This window comes from Onychomys torridus, chromosome 14 (assembly GCF_903995425.1).
Source record: "Onychomys torridus chromosome 14, mOncTor1.1, whole genome shotgun sequence".
Lineage (NCBI taxonomy): Eukaryota > Metazoa > Chordata > Mammalia > Rodentia > Cricetidae > Onychomys > Onychomys torridus.
The window spans coordinates 44,082,368-44,097,521 of record NC_050456.1 but is presented as its reverse complement, the minus strand read 5'-3'; the positions used below and the strand labels follow the sequence as shown (position 1 = coordinate 44,097,521).

The 15,154-nt window shown below is 42.7% G+C and overlaps 1 protein-coding gene across 2 annotated transcripts in view; it reads left to right on the top strand.

The window, feature by feature from the left end:
* Positions 1–15,154, top strand: part of Ppp2r5e (protein phosphatase 2 regulatory subunit B'epsilon) — a 152,137-nt gene that overhangs the window by 69,307 nt on the left and 67,676 nt on the right. For both annotated transcript variants that reach the window (XM_036205845.1, XM_036205843.1), the window contains exon 3: positions 14,772–14,968. In XM_036205845.1, the coding sequence (XP_036061738.1) occupies positions 14,772–14,968 (197 nt within the window). The remainder of the gene's footprint in view (positions 1–14,771; positions 14,969–15,154) is intronic.

Here is a 15,154-nt window from a genome sequence, read left to right as displayed (position 1 = left end):
TGCTGTCTTAAATTTAAATGGCAGCGATCCCCCACCCCCATGTTTGCGCATGCCCTCTTGTGCATGTGTGAGGAGCACAGGTTGACATGAGATGTCTTCTGTAGCTCACCACCTTATTTTTTTTGAGACAGTGTCTTTCACTTGTGGCTTTGTTGGCCCGTCAGGGAGCTTCAGGGAGCCACCTCTCCTCACCTCCCACGCACTGAGATTACAGAAGTGGACTACTAAACTTGGCTTTTATGTGAATGCTGGGCATCGGAGCTCAGGTCCATGTGCTGCGTGGCAGTTTTTTTCTGGGGTGTGTGTGTGTGTGTGTGTGTGTGTGTGTGTGTGAAATTAAAAAAAATATTTTTGTAGTACTAGAGATTTAACATAGGGCCTCATGTATAAGAGGCAAGCACTCTACTGCTGAGCCATAGCCCATGCCCTCCAGCAATGATTTCCTTACGAAATGCTGCAGATGGTGGTTACTTCATGTCTGTGATCTACATATTTAATAGTTAATGTGGCCTTCATAAACAATGTTCCTGGGAATAGCCCATTAGAGTAAATGAGAGTTGATAGAAGAATTAGTCCTTGTACATAACCATTTTAAAATGAAGATGTACTGGATATGTGTGTATTTAAGAAAATACGACCAATACTTTTGGTATAAATGATTCATCCTGTTCTTAATTTCAAAGTATTTGTGGACACTGGTCAGCTATCATAATGTAACTTCTTATTCAGTTATGTCTGCTTTTAATATGATCTTCCACATGACTTACCAGAGTTTTGTGGGTTACTTTATAGGTATCAGCTGTTAGTAGGTTGGAAAGCACTTGAAATTGTAAGGAAACTTTAAAGACTGCCAGCCACTGTAATGATCTGTGTTTTCGTTAAGGGAAACAACACTGTAGTAACAGGATAAATGAGCTGCAAAAATGGCTTTTCAGTAAGACTGCTACATAGTAGTAGGTCATGGCTGCTTCTGAACTGTCAACCATCTCGTGACGACTAGAGGTATCACTTGGCTAACTAGTTGAATCTGATTTTAGAAGTCTTAGTATTTGACCCAGCTCTAGCAGGGAAAACCCTTTATTAACGAATATAATAACTACATTTGCATAGAAGGCGGTGATCTTTGTGTAACCCATAAAATATATCTTGAATTAATCCCAGTTACACTTTCGAATAAATCATTCATCCTTGGTGAACTTTACATTTCTCCACTGCAGAGAGATCAGATCCAGCCAGCGTCGTTTACATGGTTATCAGGAGTGTGAGGCACAGTACATTTTGAGAATGCTCAAGCTGCTGGGTCTTCTCTTGTGCTCCTTGTCATGCGCTTACCTCCTCATTCACACCAGGTGTCTTCTGTGCCTGTCTCAGTCATGCCTCCCTTAACTCCCGTTACCAGCTGGGCAGGTTACCCATGTGGGTCTTCTTGACCTTAGGCTGTGCTGGTGATGACAGAGATTTGAACACTCAGGCTCACCTCCCTAAAATTTAGGTGGAACTGACTAATGTCTGGTGTTCCAGGATGAAATGAAACAAGGAGACACTTAGTACCCTTCTGAAAAAGAACGTGGATGTCTTTGAAGCAAGCCAGTGTAGATGCAAAGGGAGTGCTGGAAGGCATAGAAGACGGACTTAACACAGCATCCTTTAAACATCAAGAAGTAAAACAAGCTAGCTGGAGATTCTGGTCACCCTTGCATTTTGTCATTTTGTTTGGTTCAAAGAGGAAATAGTGACTGCATGCCTGCCTCAATCTGAATTGAAGTCTGCTAAAAACATTAACTCTTACAAATGTGCTCCCATCCCAGTGTATGCTGTGGATTGTAGATTTTAAAAAAGCCCTAAAAACTGTTAGTTATTCACATGACTTTTAGCAGAGGTGGAATAGTGTGTGTAGGTACCTTTCCAACTGTGTGTTGGCAGGGGAAGAACATTTCTGTGACTCTGTTTCCTATATGCAAAATAATATGACTCACAACAGTGTGGAGCAGAGGTGGAGTTAACACTCTGAGCTGCTTAGAATGGAGGCCGCGGCACAGTAAATGCTTAGTAAGTTTTTACTATTATTACAGACACATGGAATGACTGGGAAAGAATGACTCATTCAGGATTTTCAGAAGCTGTTCTGAACCAGGAAATAGCTCTTCAGAATAGGAATCTGTTTTCCCCCCTCTGTACCTGACCTGTCCTCAGTGACCCTTGTTTATTTTGCTTTCTCATTCAGTAGCAAATGCCTTTGACACTGTTTGTAATGTTCAAAATTAAAAGACTATGCCATTTCCAATAAGGACCAGTTTCTGAAACAGCCTGTTCGTCCGATCCCTCTGGATCCTCTATGCACCAGGCATCTGGTTTCATCAGAAGTTTGAAGCACAAGTTTTTTATGTGCTTTCTCTATCCTAGTGAGCCTGGTGCCTGGTGTACAGATTTAAGGTACAAGAAATTTTCAAATGTTGAAGAGTGTCACTTAAAACAGCCTCCCCTGGGCTGGAGAGATGGCTCAGAGGTTAAGAGCATTGACTGCTCTTCCAGAGGTCCTGAGTTCAATTCCCAGCAACCACATGGTGGCTCACAACCATCTGTAAGAAGGTCTGGTGCCCTCTTCTGGCCTTCAGTCATACATGCTGTATACATAATAAATAAATCTTTAACAAACAAACAAACAAAAAACAGCCTCCCCTAGCTAGGTGGTGGTGGTGGTGGTGGTACATACCTTTAATCCCAGCACTCAGGAGGCAGAGGCAGGCCGACTTCTGTGTTCAGCTCTCTGAGTTTGAGGCCAGCCTGGTCTATAGAATTAGTTCCAGGAGAGTCAGATGCTACACAGAAAAACCCTGTCTTGAACCCCTCCCCACCCCCCCTCCCCCCAAAAAAACCAACCTACCAGAACAGTCTCCTGAGCCTGTTGACTTGTGACCACTGTCAAGGGCGCTGCCACCTGTGCGCAGTACTTTGGAGCTGGACTGCATGGTGGGGCAAGAAGTGGCCCTGGGTGACGGCGGCTTCGCATGCCAAGACAGCTGGGTGATGTCTCTTACCTCCTCAGCACTGCTGCCCTTTCCCCATCCAAGTGAGAAGTTTGTTTGGAAGTAATCTCAGTGACTCGTATTGCTTAAACTGTACGTTATCTCATTTGAACGAGGGTTGAAAAACTAGATACACCAAAACAGAGGGGAGGGAGAACTGTATGTACCAACAAGTTAGAATTCTTGTTTCTGTATTTCCTTTGTGTGCTGCTGAGGATTTGTGTGTGCAGCACGCTGCTGCTAAGCCATACCCTCAGAAACACATTTCAAATTTTCTGTATTTGAGTATTGCATGAAATAGTTTATGTGTTGTATTGTCTTTGGTGAAATTCTTTGAGCGGTCATTGAGAATTTCTCTCTTTTAGATTCACTTTGTTTATCAACAGTAATTTAGGAGGAGCTAACGTTTATTGAGCATTATATGTGTTGTAAATGGCTTCCATGTGACCTTTTACTCACTGCCATATTTATAAACAGTACCTACAGGATAGGTGCAGTTCCTCTGCCCACATTCATACACGAGGAAACAGAGGCACAGAGCCTCAGCCAAGCAAAGCTGGCTTTGGGATCCAGGCAGTCTTAACTGTCACACTGCATTACCTGCAGTTGCTCAGCAGGTCCATGTGAAGCTGATTGCAATCCAGCTTTTCTAATTTCAGACTGGTTGGGTATGAGCCACACAACCACCTGGAAGAATGCAGAATGAGTTTATCCCCCCCGCCCCCCAATTCTAATTTATCTGAAATCTTAAACATCTTTGTGACCTTTTTTCAGAATTACAATGGGCAGACTTTTGAGATAGGGAACTTAGTTTCCCATTTTAGCTTTATGTTGACTGTGTTTAATCAAATGGGCTCAAATTTCCCGCACTTCATTTGGCTCATAAACAGTAATAATGTTCCCCGAAAGGGAAAGTGGTTTCTAGGGTAACAGAAGAGGAAATGTTTGAACTACTCAGTGACATGTTTAGCTAAGCCCTAGGGTCTGACATTGAACATAGAAATGCTGAATTTAGGAAAACCTGGGTCTTAGAAATGCATCATCAGCGTGCCTAGCTCAAGACTCCAGTGCCTCTGTCTGTCCTCAGGAAGCCTGGTGTATATATCCAAGCCAAAGCTAATATCACATCTGAACTGTTGAATATATTAAAATGCCTTTCCGTTCTGAAAGTGCTTTCCAGGCACTTTCCTGCCCTTTTAAGAATCTCTGTTACTGCTCTCCACAGTTTGATTTTAGAGTTGCACAGTCACATACTGTTTACATACATATTGAAATACATATATTTAATTTCTCTGTTTTAATAATAGTGTTTTTGTACTATAAATACTGGGACTTCAAGTGGATATTATTTCTTTTAGCAGATTATTTCAAATTGGAATTGGACTTGCTCAACCAGTGTATGGCTTTACATTTGTATTTAATGCATGTTAAATAATAGCCATCCTGTGAAGCACAGGGTAGCTCCGTAATCAGGGCCCGTGTTACATGCGGTCACCAGGTTTTATTGCTCAGATTATGACTTTAATTATAAATGTAAGCTTTGGTACTTGGGGATTAGAGGTCATCCCACTCTTAGTGCTGTGTCACTTTTAAAAGCTTAAGGTCTAATATTTAAAACTCCCAGCTGATGAACATTCTGAGCTGGCCTTGTAACATTAGATTGATGCTGTGTGTTTTCTTTTGGTATTCTAAATCAGATTTTAAAAGTTGATGGTGTCTATGAGTAGTTTGGACTATATGTTGTAAATTAACAGCTCAGTCATCCATCTGGCCACCCTTCTGTCTGTTTGTCTGACTTTACATCCTCCCCCTCCCCATTGTTTCTAACCTCACGTTGTAAAAACAGCCACAGGTTTATCTCGTTCTGAAATGATTCACAATGATGTTAATCCTCAAAACAATGGAAGCGCTTAGGCCATTTTTATCCCTTGAAGAAGTAATCTTCTGAGAAAAGGTCCTCAATCAATGGAAATGGTTGAAAATTATGTGTAACAGAGTAAGTGCTTCCTGCAAACCTTATATCTGGTCTTTTATTTTTTCTCTACCTTACAGTTGTGACATATGTAAAAGTAATCTTTGAAGTTTTTGTTGCTTATCCTTTTGGGTGAAAGATTGGGCTTCAGGCACACACATCCAGGAGATGTGATGATGTGCTCATTCCCGTGTTGTGTGCTCGTGATCTATTGTTTGTCTTAAAGACAACTTCGGAAGAGGAGACGGATTATGACTGTGTATGTGTACAAAGAGATAACATTTGGTGTCTGATAGTACTAGAGTACAATACTAACACAATTTAATATTTCTAGAAATATTTGAGATTTATTTTTAAAGTGTTTTAAAAATAAGTTTGAAGTTATGTTAAAATACAAGGAATTCCCTATAGGAATAATCATAAAAGCTATAAAGTAGAACGTTTGCTCTCTTGTGTCTCGTGGATACTTGATAAGTTTTTGTCAAAGGAATGTTTTTCTTTTTCAAAAAGCACTAATAGTTTTATAGACAGCTTTTCATTTCATCCCCACTCAACCTTGTAAAGTGTATTTCTTCTATTTTACAGAGAAGGAAACCAAGCCCAGTATTACTTAGTAAACAGTAAAGGTGTGACTCTAATTCTGAACTGAGGTCTAGGACAGATATTGTCTCTGAGGCCCAAGGTAATCTGCAGCCATCCACTCCTTGCTATCTGTCCTGTCTCCCCACTTCCCACTGCAGTCACGTGCCTGGTTTCCCTCTGGTTCCTCTGCCTGCTCCTTCCTGCCAGAGGGTCCTGCATTTGCTGTTCCTTTGAGGGGCACGCTTTCTTGCAGACATCTTTACTGGTCTCCTGTACCTCCTTTGAGTATTCTTTCTCAAATCTCAATCTCTGTCTCTCTGTCTCTGTCTCTGTCTCTGTCTCTGTCTCTCTCTCTCTGTTTTTTTCAGGACAGAGTTTCTCTGTGTAACATTCCTGGCTGTCTTGAAACTTGCTTTGTAGACCATGCTGGCCTCGAACTCACAGACGCCTGCCCAAGGCATGCACCACCAAGCTTGGCTGGCTTCAAGTTTCTCTTTTCGGATGAATGCTGTGCTCAGAACCTTACTTCCCAGTTCTAGCATATGTAGTCTGCCTTGCCTTGTGGGCTATTACCCCCAGAGCATGTTCCATATAATATAATAGACGTATTTATTATTTTTAGTTGTCCCTCTTCCCTGACTCCTCTGGAATGTACTAGTTACGAATTTTTACAAGATCTCTAGCCCAGATCTTGAAGAGATCTGTCTGGCCCTGCCTCCCAGGGGATTAATGGCGTGTGCCGGCATGCAGAGCTCAGGTTAGGACTTCTGTGTCTGCGATATCCCACGGCAGGTGTCAGTGACTATTTGATGAGCGGGTGAATGAATGGGTACAAAGGTCATACCCCTTGCATAGCGTTGTGCTGCCAGGCCAGGCCTTCTCCGTGGATTTGAAGATGGAACTTGAGTCTTCACACTTGGATTGTAAGCCATTTCCTTAGCCTATTGTTGAGTCTGTTTTTGATTTAAAAATTATTCTTTTTATCTTTGGTGTATGTTTTGCATTCGTGTATGCATACTTGCTACTTGATGAGGCCACGAGGTGTCAGGTACCATAGAACTGGAGGTACAGTGAGCCACCACGTGGATGCTGGGAATCAAACCTGGGTCCCTTGCAGGTAGCAAGTGCTCATAACTGCTAAGCCATCTCTCCATCCCCACCTCCACTGTTTAGTCTTAAAAGTCATCTAGGTTTTATAGTCTTTTGAATGCAGTTTTAGAAAACGAGGCAGTATCTTACCAGAGGTTAATAGTTCACACAGTTCAAAGACATTTTTTTTTCATGTAAGCTGGCCTTCTCTACTTTTACATTCATAAATGTTGTGTCATTAAAAATTAACATAGGTTTAAAATTTGTGCTTCAGGACTACACATTAAAATAGGTTTTTTTCTATTAAATATGTTATTTATATTTTTCCTCTGTTCGTCAGTACAATTTTCTTCTAGAGGGATAAAATTTTAAGTTAAAATTGATTTACACAGGGAAATAAAATTCAGTATGTTAGTATTTAAGCGGCACTAGGAACACGTCCCGAACACGATAAGACCACAGAAGAGTTTTATTAAAGAGGATAGAGGTGACAGGCCTGCGTGAAACACACGTGAGGGGAGAGACAGACAGAGAGAGACTGAGAGAGAAAAGAGAGACTCATGCAAGATGGCACCGGCCTTTTAAAGGTTGGGCCGTGCATGCGTACAGGAACTCCTGTGGGTACTCCACGCATGCATGTAGATTACATGGCTGCGTGCGCGCTTTATGCAACCACGTAAGGCCATAGAGTCCCGGTCCTGCGAGATGTCTGACCCGGAGATGGCTATTCTGAACCGGAAATAGTTAGGCGGTCCGCCGGGCAAGCCCAACCGTGTGAACATGTAATTATCTATCACAGTATCTATACTTAAATCTGGCTAGCCAGCTCACCCCAGGGATCCCCTGTCTCCGCCTCCTCCCGTGTGCTGGGATTACCAGCAACTGTTGTGCCTGCCAAGCTTTTTATAGGGTCTGGGGAATCCCAGCTCCAGTTTTCATGCTTGCACAAGTGCTTTATCCCTCAGCAAGCTCCAGGAATTCCACCTATGCAAAATGCTATTGGTGTCTCCGTCCTTGGAAATTACGCCCGCAGGAAATGAATTAATCATAGAGATACTAACCTTGTAAGTCAGGGACTTTGGTGGCTTCTGTCCTGTGGTGAGCTGGTAACAGGAAAGTAATTTATACTTATAATTAGGGGTTGAAGAACTTAACAGTATTTCATTTCTTGAGCCGTCAAGCTTCAGTAATTACCTTGACATTAAAAGGTAAAGCTTATAAAGTGTTGGAAACAGAAATATTCATCAGTTTTGTGTGTGTGTGTGTGTGTGTGTGTGTCTGTCCCCCTCCGTAGACTTCTGTCTGCCTCTATTTCTTTTCTGTTTATTCTGTTGCAAATATAGTGTCAGAGCAAGACGAAAGCCTCAAATCAGGATTTTGCTGCCCAGGCTACTCCAGTGTGTGGTTACGGTAGTGACCTTTGCATTTTGTTTATGAATTAGACCACATGTATTGGCTTTGGGGAAGGAAACTGAAGAGCTCCAGGAAAGAATAATAATAAACACACCCTGATTATCTAAACTGGGGGCAGAGGAGGGGGTAAATAATATGTTATTATTGAAAAATTAAGTTTAGTCATCTGTATTATTCATTTGTTTACGACTAGTTGTATGCTTTTCAGTTTTAAAACATACTGGTATTTGAATGCAGGTCAGTATATTATTGTTTACTTTTAGATTACAACTCTTCTTAAAGAATTCACTAATCATGGTAGTGAACAAATCTTTTTAGTCCCAGTGATGGTGACTGTTGTTAGTTCCTATTATTTATCACAGTCATCACCATCATCATCACCACTGTGCTGCCACCGCCACCGCCACCGCCACCGCCACCGCCACTACCACCACCATCACCATCGTGGGCCCTGGGATGAGACTGTTTGTTTGTGGGGGACAGTTAGGAACTAAGCTCTTATTAGCATATGACTTGACTGTTCTGGACATCAGTTTCTTCAACTGAAATAGTGGTAGTGGCTGCCACAGGACATTCTAGGGGTTAATAGGGGTAATGCATGTTAGAAGCTTAATGCATGCTTTGTAACAGTAAGTGTTCTTTATTACTGTGTCTGGACCATTCAGTATTGGCTCTTTTAGTTTTCCTGTGGCTGATGGATAGCCTGTGCTCAGGGTTTTGGTAGTGCTATATTTGTGTAAGCCATTCTATGAACTAAGTTTTGAAGCTGTATAGAAAGTAGGCACTGGCAATCAACGAAGTGTTTTGAAAGCTTCCTACTAGATTGGCAAGAGTTCTGAAAGCAGCCAACTCTACATTCAGCGTTTGTGACCCAGGCCAAGAAGAAATGCTTTCACTGTTGGAGATGGTTTTCAGGGTCCTTAGCTTAAGAGACAAAGTTTTCACTGCTGGCTTTAAACAAACAAAGAAAAGGGATTTTGGAGGTGGAGGGGATAAAAGGATTTTAAAGCTCTTGCTTTAACAACAGTGGTTTTCAGCCTTGGCTACACACAGTGAAATCATCTGAAATGCTTTTTATGAAATAAAAATGACTAGCAGTAGAAATGATACGGCACCCACTACCATCTCCAACAACAGCAAGTTTGAATACACAGTAAATTAATTGGAGGTGAAGAATTCAGTACTTTAGTTACCAATCTGGTTTTAGATTACAGTCTTTGTTATTTTGTACAGTGAAGTGTCTTTTTTTCTTTTCTTTTCTTTTTTTGATTTTTCAAGACAGGGTTTCTCTATGTAGCTTTGGCACCTTTCCTGGAACTCACTCAGTAGCCCAGGCAGGCCTGGAACTCACAGAGATCCGCCTGCCTCTGCCTCACCATGCTGGGATTAAAGGCGTGCACCACCACCGCCCGGCACTGTGAAGTATGATCATGTTATATTTGGCTCTCGTTCCTAAGGCTGAAGCCTAATTTTATTATTTAATTCATTATAAAAATCGATAGTTGTCTTCTTTTGATGAAATATTGTTGGCTGTTTGTGACTTAGTAGGTCAAAAGTAATTCCTATGAAAGCATTCATAATTCTAGGTTTCCTGAAATACTTGCTATACAAAGAAAGTACTACCTGGGGTCTGTGTGTAACACTGGTGAAAACAATTTGGACAGACCCAAAGGGCAACCAGCTAGGCGTTTTATCACATGCTCTAATGCATTTTTGTTTTTTGTTTTTTGTTTTTTGTTTTTTGAGACAGGGTTTTTCTGTGTAGCTTTGCACCTTTCCTGGAGCTCGCTCTGTAGACCAGGCTGGCCTCGAACTCACAGAGATCCGCCTGGCTCTAATACATTTTTTTTTTGTATTAGACTTTTAGGGATAAATAGCCTTAATGCTTTGTAGGAAGCATCTACTTAGAACCAAGACATTATTTCTAGGTTTCTCTAAGTATAGGCTCATATACCTTTGACAAGGAAAAGTCTCATTGATTTTGTTGAGAGTCGTCAAGGGTTGTCAGGAAAACTGATAGTATACATGGTCAGGAGATTGCTTATCCTAAAGCAAAGTTCAAAAGTAGGGTGGAGGGGTCAGATACTGCAGACTGTGTCTTCCCTGGTCTGTGCTGGGCCTTACTTTTTTATTTTATCACCTGTCTGTCCTTCCATCCATTCATTGAGCCAAGACAGAGTCTCATGTATCCAAGGCTAGCCTTGAACTGGATATGTAACTGAGGATGACCTTGAACTCCTCATTCTTTGCCTCCCTCTAGGCTAGGATAGGGAGAGTGGTTATGGTTGTTAATAACCATGGATATCCTATGGAACGTTCTGCATACAAAGAGAGACATTATTTCTTAATCTGATTTTGCTCTCTCTTCTTGAATGTTGGGGTGACTTTTCCATTACATGTTGTGCCTGTAGGTTTCTAGATTATCTGTGTGTGCATACCTTAGGAAAGTGGACATTTTCTTTAGCTTGTTGATGGGATGGCAGCTGATGGGGAGATGGATGCTGTGAGATGGTGATAGAAATATGGAGAAGCATCTAGTGCTCAGAAGGAAAGAGGAAGGCAGTGTGTTATAACTTTGCTACGCCCTGCAGTGTCTTCTTCATAAGAACCTTCATGAGGTGGGTTTCACTCTAATGGCCTTCTGGATTGATCTGGTGGGACCTTACCACACTGTAGTAACTGGACCAGTTTATTCTCCCCTTTAAGCTCTGGCATTGGTCAGGAGAGTCATTGTGCTAATGACCTTCATGTTGTTAGACAACTACTTATCAATTTCTTGTTATTTATGGTTATGATTCCATGGAACTCTCTGTGGGGCAGGATAGCTTTTGTAGGCCAAAGGATTCCATTGGAAAATAGTGACAGATCTATTGATTGCCTGCTTGGGGATTCTAAGGTGACCTTAAATTTTAATCATTTACATTGATTTCTAAAGGTCTAGTATTTTCCTCCAATTTTAAGCTACTTCAGAAGTGTTTAGATGTTCAGGTGATTTGGATTTGGGAAGTGGGTGGCAACTGTCGCTTACACATCATGGTCAGAATGTACTGGCTGTGTGCATGCTATCTTCTCTTTGTGATTTATAAGGTTTTTCTCTTTTCAAGTGCAGGGGAGCAGAGTACCTAGGCCTCCTTCCCTCCCTCCCTCCCCCCTCCCTCCCTCCATCTCTCCTCCCTCCTTTCCTCTTAAATTTATTTATTTTTATTTTATGTCTATTGGTGTTTTGCCTGCACGTATGTCTATGTGAGGGTGTTGGATCCCTTGGAACTGGAGATACAGATAGTGGTGAGCTGCCATGTGAGTGCTGAGAATTGAACCTGGGTCCTCTGGAAGAGTAGCCAGTGCTCCTAACTGCTGAGCCATCTCTCGAGTCCCTCTCCTCCTGCTTTTGAAGTGGTCCACAGATATGAAACTGGTGCTTCATTGAAACCTTCTGGACTACACAGCACTCCTGGTCCTTGTTCAGTCCTGTCCTTCACAATCTGGCAGGACTAGGGAGATGAGGACATGGAGATTGGGGCGGCACAGCTCTGGAGTGCAGTCCCGGGCTAGTCCATACAGGAAGAGCCTCTTGTTTGGAGCGTTCCCTCCCCTCTCCACCACTACCAAGAGAAGAGAGATGACACCGGGAGAGAGAAAGGGAGACAGACAGACTTTGTCCCCAGTTCCCAGGCTCTTGTGAACGCTTGGGTTCGTGTTGTCTTGGCTCAGCCTTCTTGTAGTTAGAAGCATCTCTGGCTCTTCAACTGATTTTGTAGCTCATTCTTGGGTTGGGATGGGAAAAATGTTTTCAGCTGTTACTACAAAACTTGTTTAAGGACCCCCCCCCGCATCTTGTGGTTTGTCCTGACTGTGTAAGTTCTTTAATGAAGGGAGGCCCTTTGAGGAGTGTAATCTGTGATAAAGGGCAGAGAATAGAAAGCAAAGCCTTTGCTCTGCCTGGGAAGCCCTGGAGGCGGTTCAAGGAGGAGCTCAGAGTGCTGCTTCATGAAGGGGGGCGCGCTGGGAGCATGGTTGTGATTCTCTCTGCTTGCCTCTGCTGCCACTGCCTTTGCACACACCCATTTCTGGACTGTAGTCTTTAGTCTTTCCATGCGTCTGAACGCTGTGTGGTGTAGAGGAGTCCAGGCTCTGGAACCACACGGCCTGAGTTTGAATCATGACTCCACTGTTTATTAGCTGTGTGATTCTGGGCAAGATACTGAATTTCTGTAAATTACTCATGTAGTAAATTGAAAATAGCACCTATTCATGTACATTGTTGTAGAGATTAAATGAGAATTAGTGTGTCCAAGTGCTTAGACTTGAACACAAAGAGTGTACCCAGCATATCCAATAAATATAAGTTGTTATTGTCCCATCTAGGAAGTAGATAGCCTGCTTCAGATTTGTCTGCAATGCGTCATTTCTCATGAATAAATGGATTCCAACTGCTTACCATTAAAAAACTTCTAAATGCCAACTGCCTGACTGTTTTGAATTGTTAAATATGTAAATCTGTTGAGTGACCACAGACATTGTTTTTGCTTGAATGATGGTTTGCTCTTTAAAAAGCTGTCATCTACCGATGCTTCAGACTTCCTATGTACTTGTAAGCATTCTCCATGTGGACAGTCTAATTTGGAGGCCCTGTTAAACCTATGCTATCAAAATTTGGAGTAATTAAAAATCCCCTGAAGACTTTAACCTTTAGCTGCTGTTCCGTTAGTAAGCCTTTTCTCTGTCCCCATTCGCCTCGGAGGTGTCAGGTAAACTGGCTCAAGTCTGTGGGGTCCCTTTTTAGTAGCCCAAAGGCCATGTGGGTGTGGCTAGAGACCCAAGCACTGTTCCCAACTCCGTAACTCCCTGTCATGAATTCTCGATAATCATCCCCTTTTAAAAAATAGAATTCCACCTGCTTACCTCTGAATGTATTCTCAGTATTAATGAATTATGCACTTGGATGATGGTAGCAGAGCCTACCCTGATTGTGTCACTTACTGATATGTTGTGCGACAAACACCATGACCAAGGCAACTTAGAGAAGAAGCATTTACAGGGGCTTACAGTATCCCAGGGTGAGTCAGGAACCATCGTGAAGGGAGGGAGCATGGAAGCAGGCAGGTAGGCAGGGTGGGTACTGGAGCTGTGAGTTTACATCCTTATCTGCAAGTGGAGGCAGAGAGGAGGAGAGAGCTAACTGGGAGTAGTTTTGGCTCTTGAAACCTCAAGGCTCCCCTAGTGACACACCTCCTCCAACAAGGCCACACCTCCTAATTTTTTCCAAATAGTTCCACCAACTGGGGACTAAGCATTCTAATAAGAGTCTCTCTGGGCCATTCTCTTCAAACCACCACACGGATCATAATTCTCCTTGCCGTTCAAGGGAAGCTACAGTATAGGGCCAGGGGTAGGTAAAGCAGTAGAAAGAAATAGGAGAGGGCTGGACTAGCCAACTGTAGATCATTGTCCTTCCTAGCCGGAGAATTGTAATCCTAAACTTCTGTGTCATGTTTGGAGATAACACTAAGCCAAATGTCTGAGCTGTGTGTGTGTGTGTGTGTGTGTGTGTGTGTGTGCGCGCGCGCGCGCGCACATGCATGCCATAGCACACATGTAGTGGTCTGAAGATAACTTGTAGAGTGGGCGTTCTTATTCCATCATGTGGGTTCCAATGATTAAACTAAGATTGTCAGGTTGTGGAAAAATGCTTTTCTGTGACTAGCCATTTTGTTGACCCTCTGGGGACATTTTAATAAAAGATGCTAGTGGGTTTTTCTCATTGCTCAAGAAGAACATGGGTCAAAAGATAGAGTTCAAGTGAAATTTGTTCTTATATTACCACTTCTGATGTGCTTTTTTTGTGTATTTGCTTGGGTGTGTGCATGCGTGTCTGATGAGTCCAGGGGTCAGCTTTGGGTATGTTCCTCAGAAGCTGTTCACTTTGTTTTTTGAGCAGAATCTCTCACAGGGATCAGGGCTCACCAGCTAGGCTGCCTGGCTAGCAAGCCCCACTCATGCTCTCTCTTCTTCAGCTGGGGCTACAGATGTTCACCAGCATGCCTGGCTTTCCTGTGGTTGTGGGGATTGAACCTGGGTCCTCATGCTTGTGTGGAAGCACTTTGCCGACTGAACCACTTACTTCCCTGAGTTGGTGTACTTGTTGGCATTGCTTCATTTGTTGGCTTTCCAAGTTTCGTTGACAAAGCAACTTCGTGGAGCCCAAACCTAAATAAAACAAAACCAGGACAAGCTGAAAACAAACCCCACTTGTAGCCATTGCTTTAAACCCCGAGGATGCCAGCATGAAATGAATAGACTGATATTTCTGCTTTGCAATCTTTTGGTGAAAGAATTTAAACTAACCAGTACTTATGGCTTCACTTTCTAAGGGGAAGTTTGGTCTTTCTCACTGATTTGAGATATTAAGGATATTGGCATTGGGGTGTTTGGGGCTAAACTTTAACCTCCAAGTGGTTCTCAGGATTTAGTCAGTCGCAGGAAAGTGAACACAGTGACTGATGTGGGGCTCTCAGACGTGGGCGGGGTCTCTGGTGTGGGGCTTATGGTGTCTCCTGCCTGTGTGTGTGTGTGTTAACAAGAGCACTGTTGTCTTGTTTTTTTGGGTTTGCTTTTGAAGTAACTTTCAAGAGAACTCCTGTTGCCTGGAATTGATGACAGACTTACACCATTTCCTCTTTCTTTCTTAGACGTTCCAACCTCAGAGCAGCCTGAACTGTTCCTAAAGAAACTTCAGCAGTGCTGTGTCATTTTTGACTTCATGGACACGCTATCTGATCTTAAAATGAAAGAGTACAAGCGCTCCACTCTTAATGAACTGGTGGACTACATTACAGTAAGCAGAGGTTGCCTGACAGAGCAGACTTACCCTGAAGTAGTTAGAATGGTGAGTTCTCTTTTCGCCGCTGACACTCTTAAGCGTCTTCCATAGCCACTCATGGGTGTATTGATTGCAGTCAGGTCACCAAGGTCTCTTCCACAAACAAAAGCCAGCCTCCTGAGAGCTAAATACAAGCAGTCAGCACAGCGCTAGGATCTGAAGAGCATGATTTCATGATGATGAAACCAACCC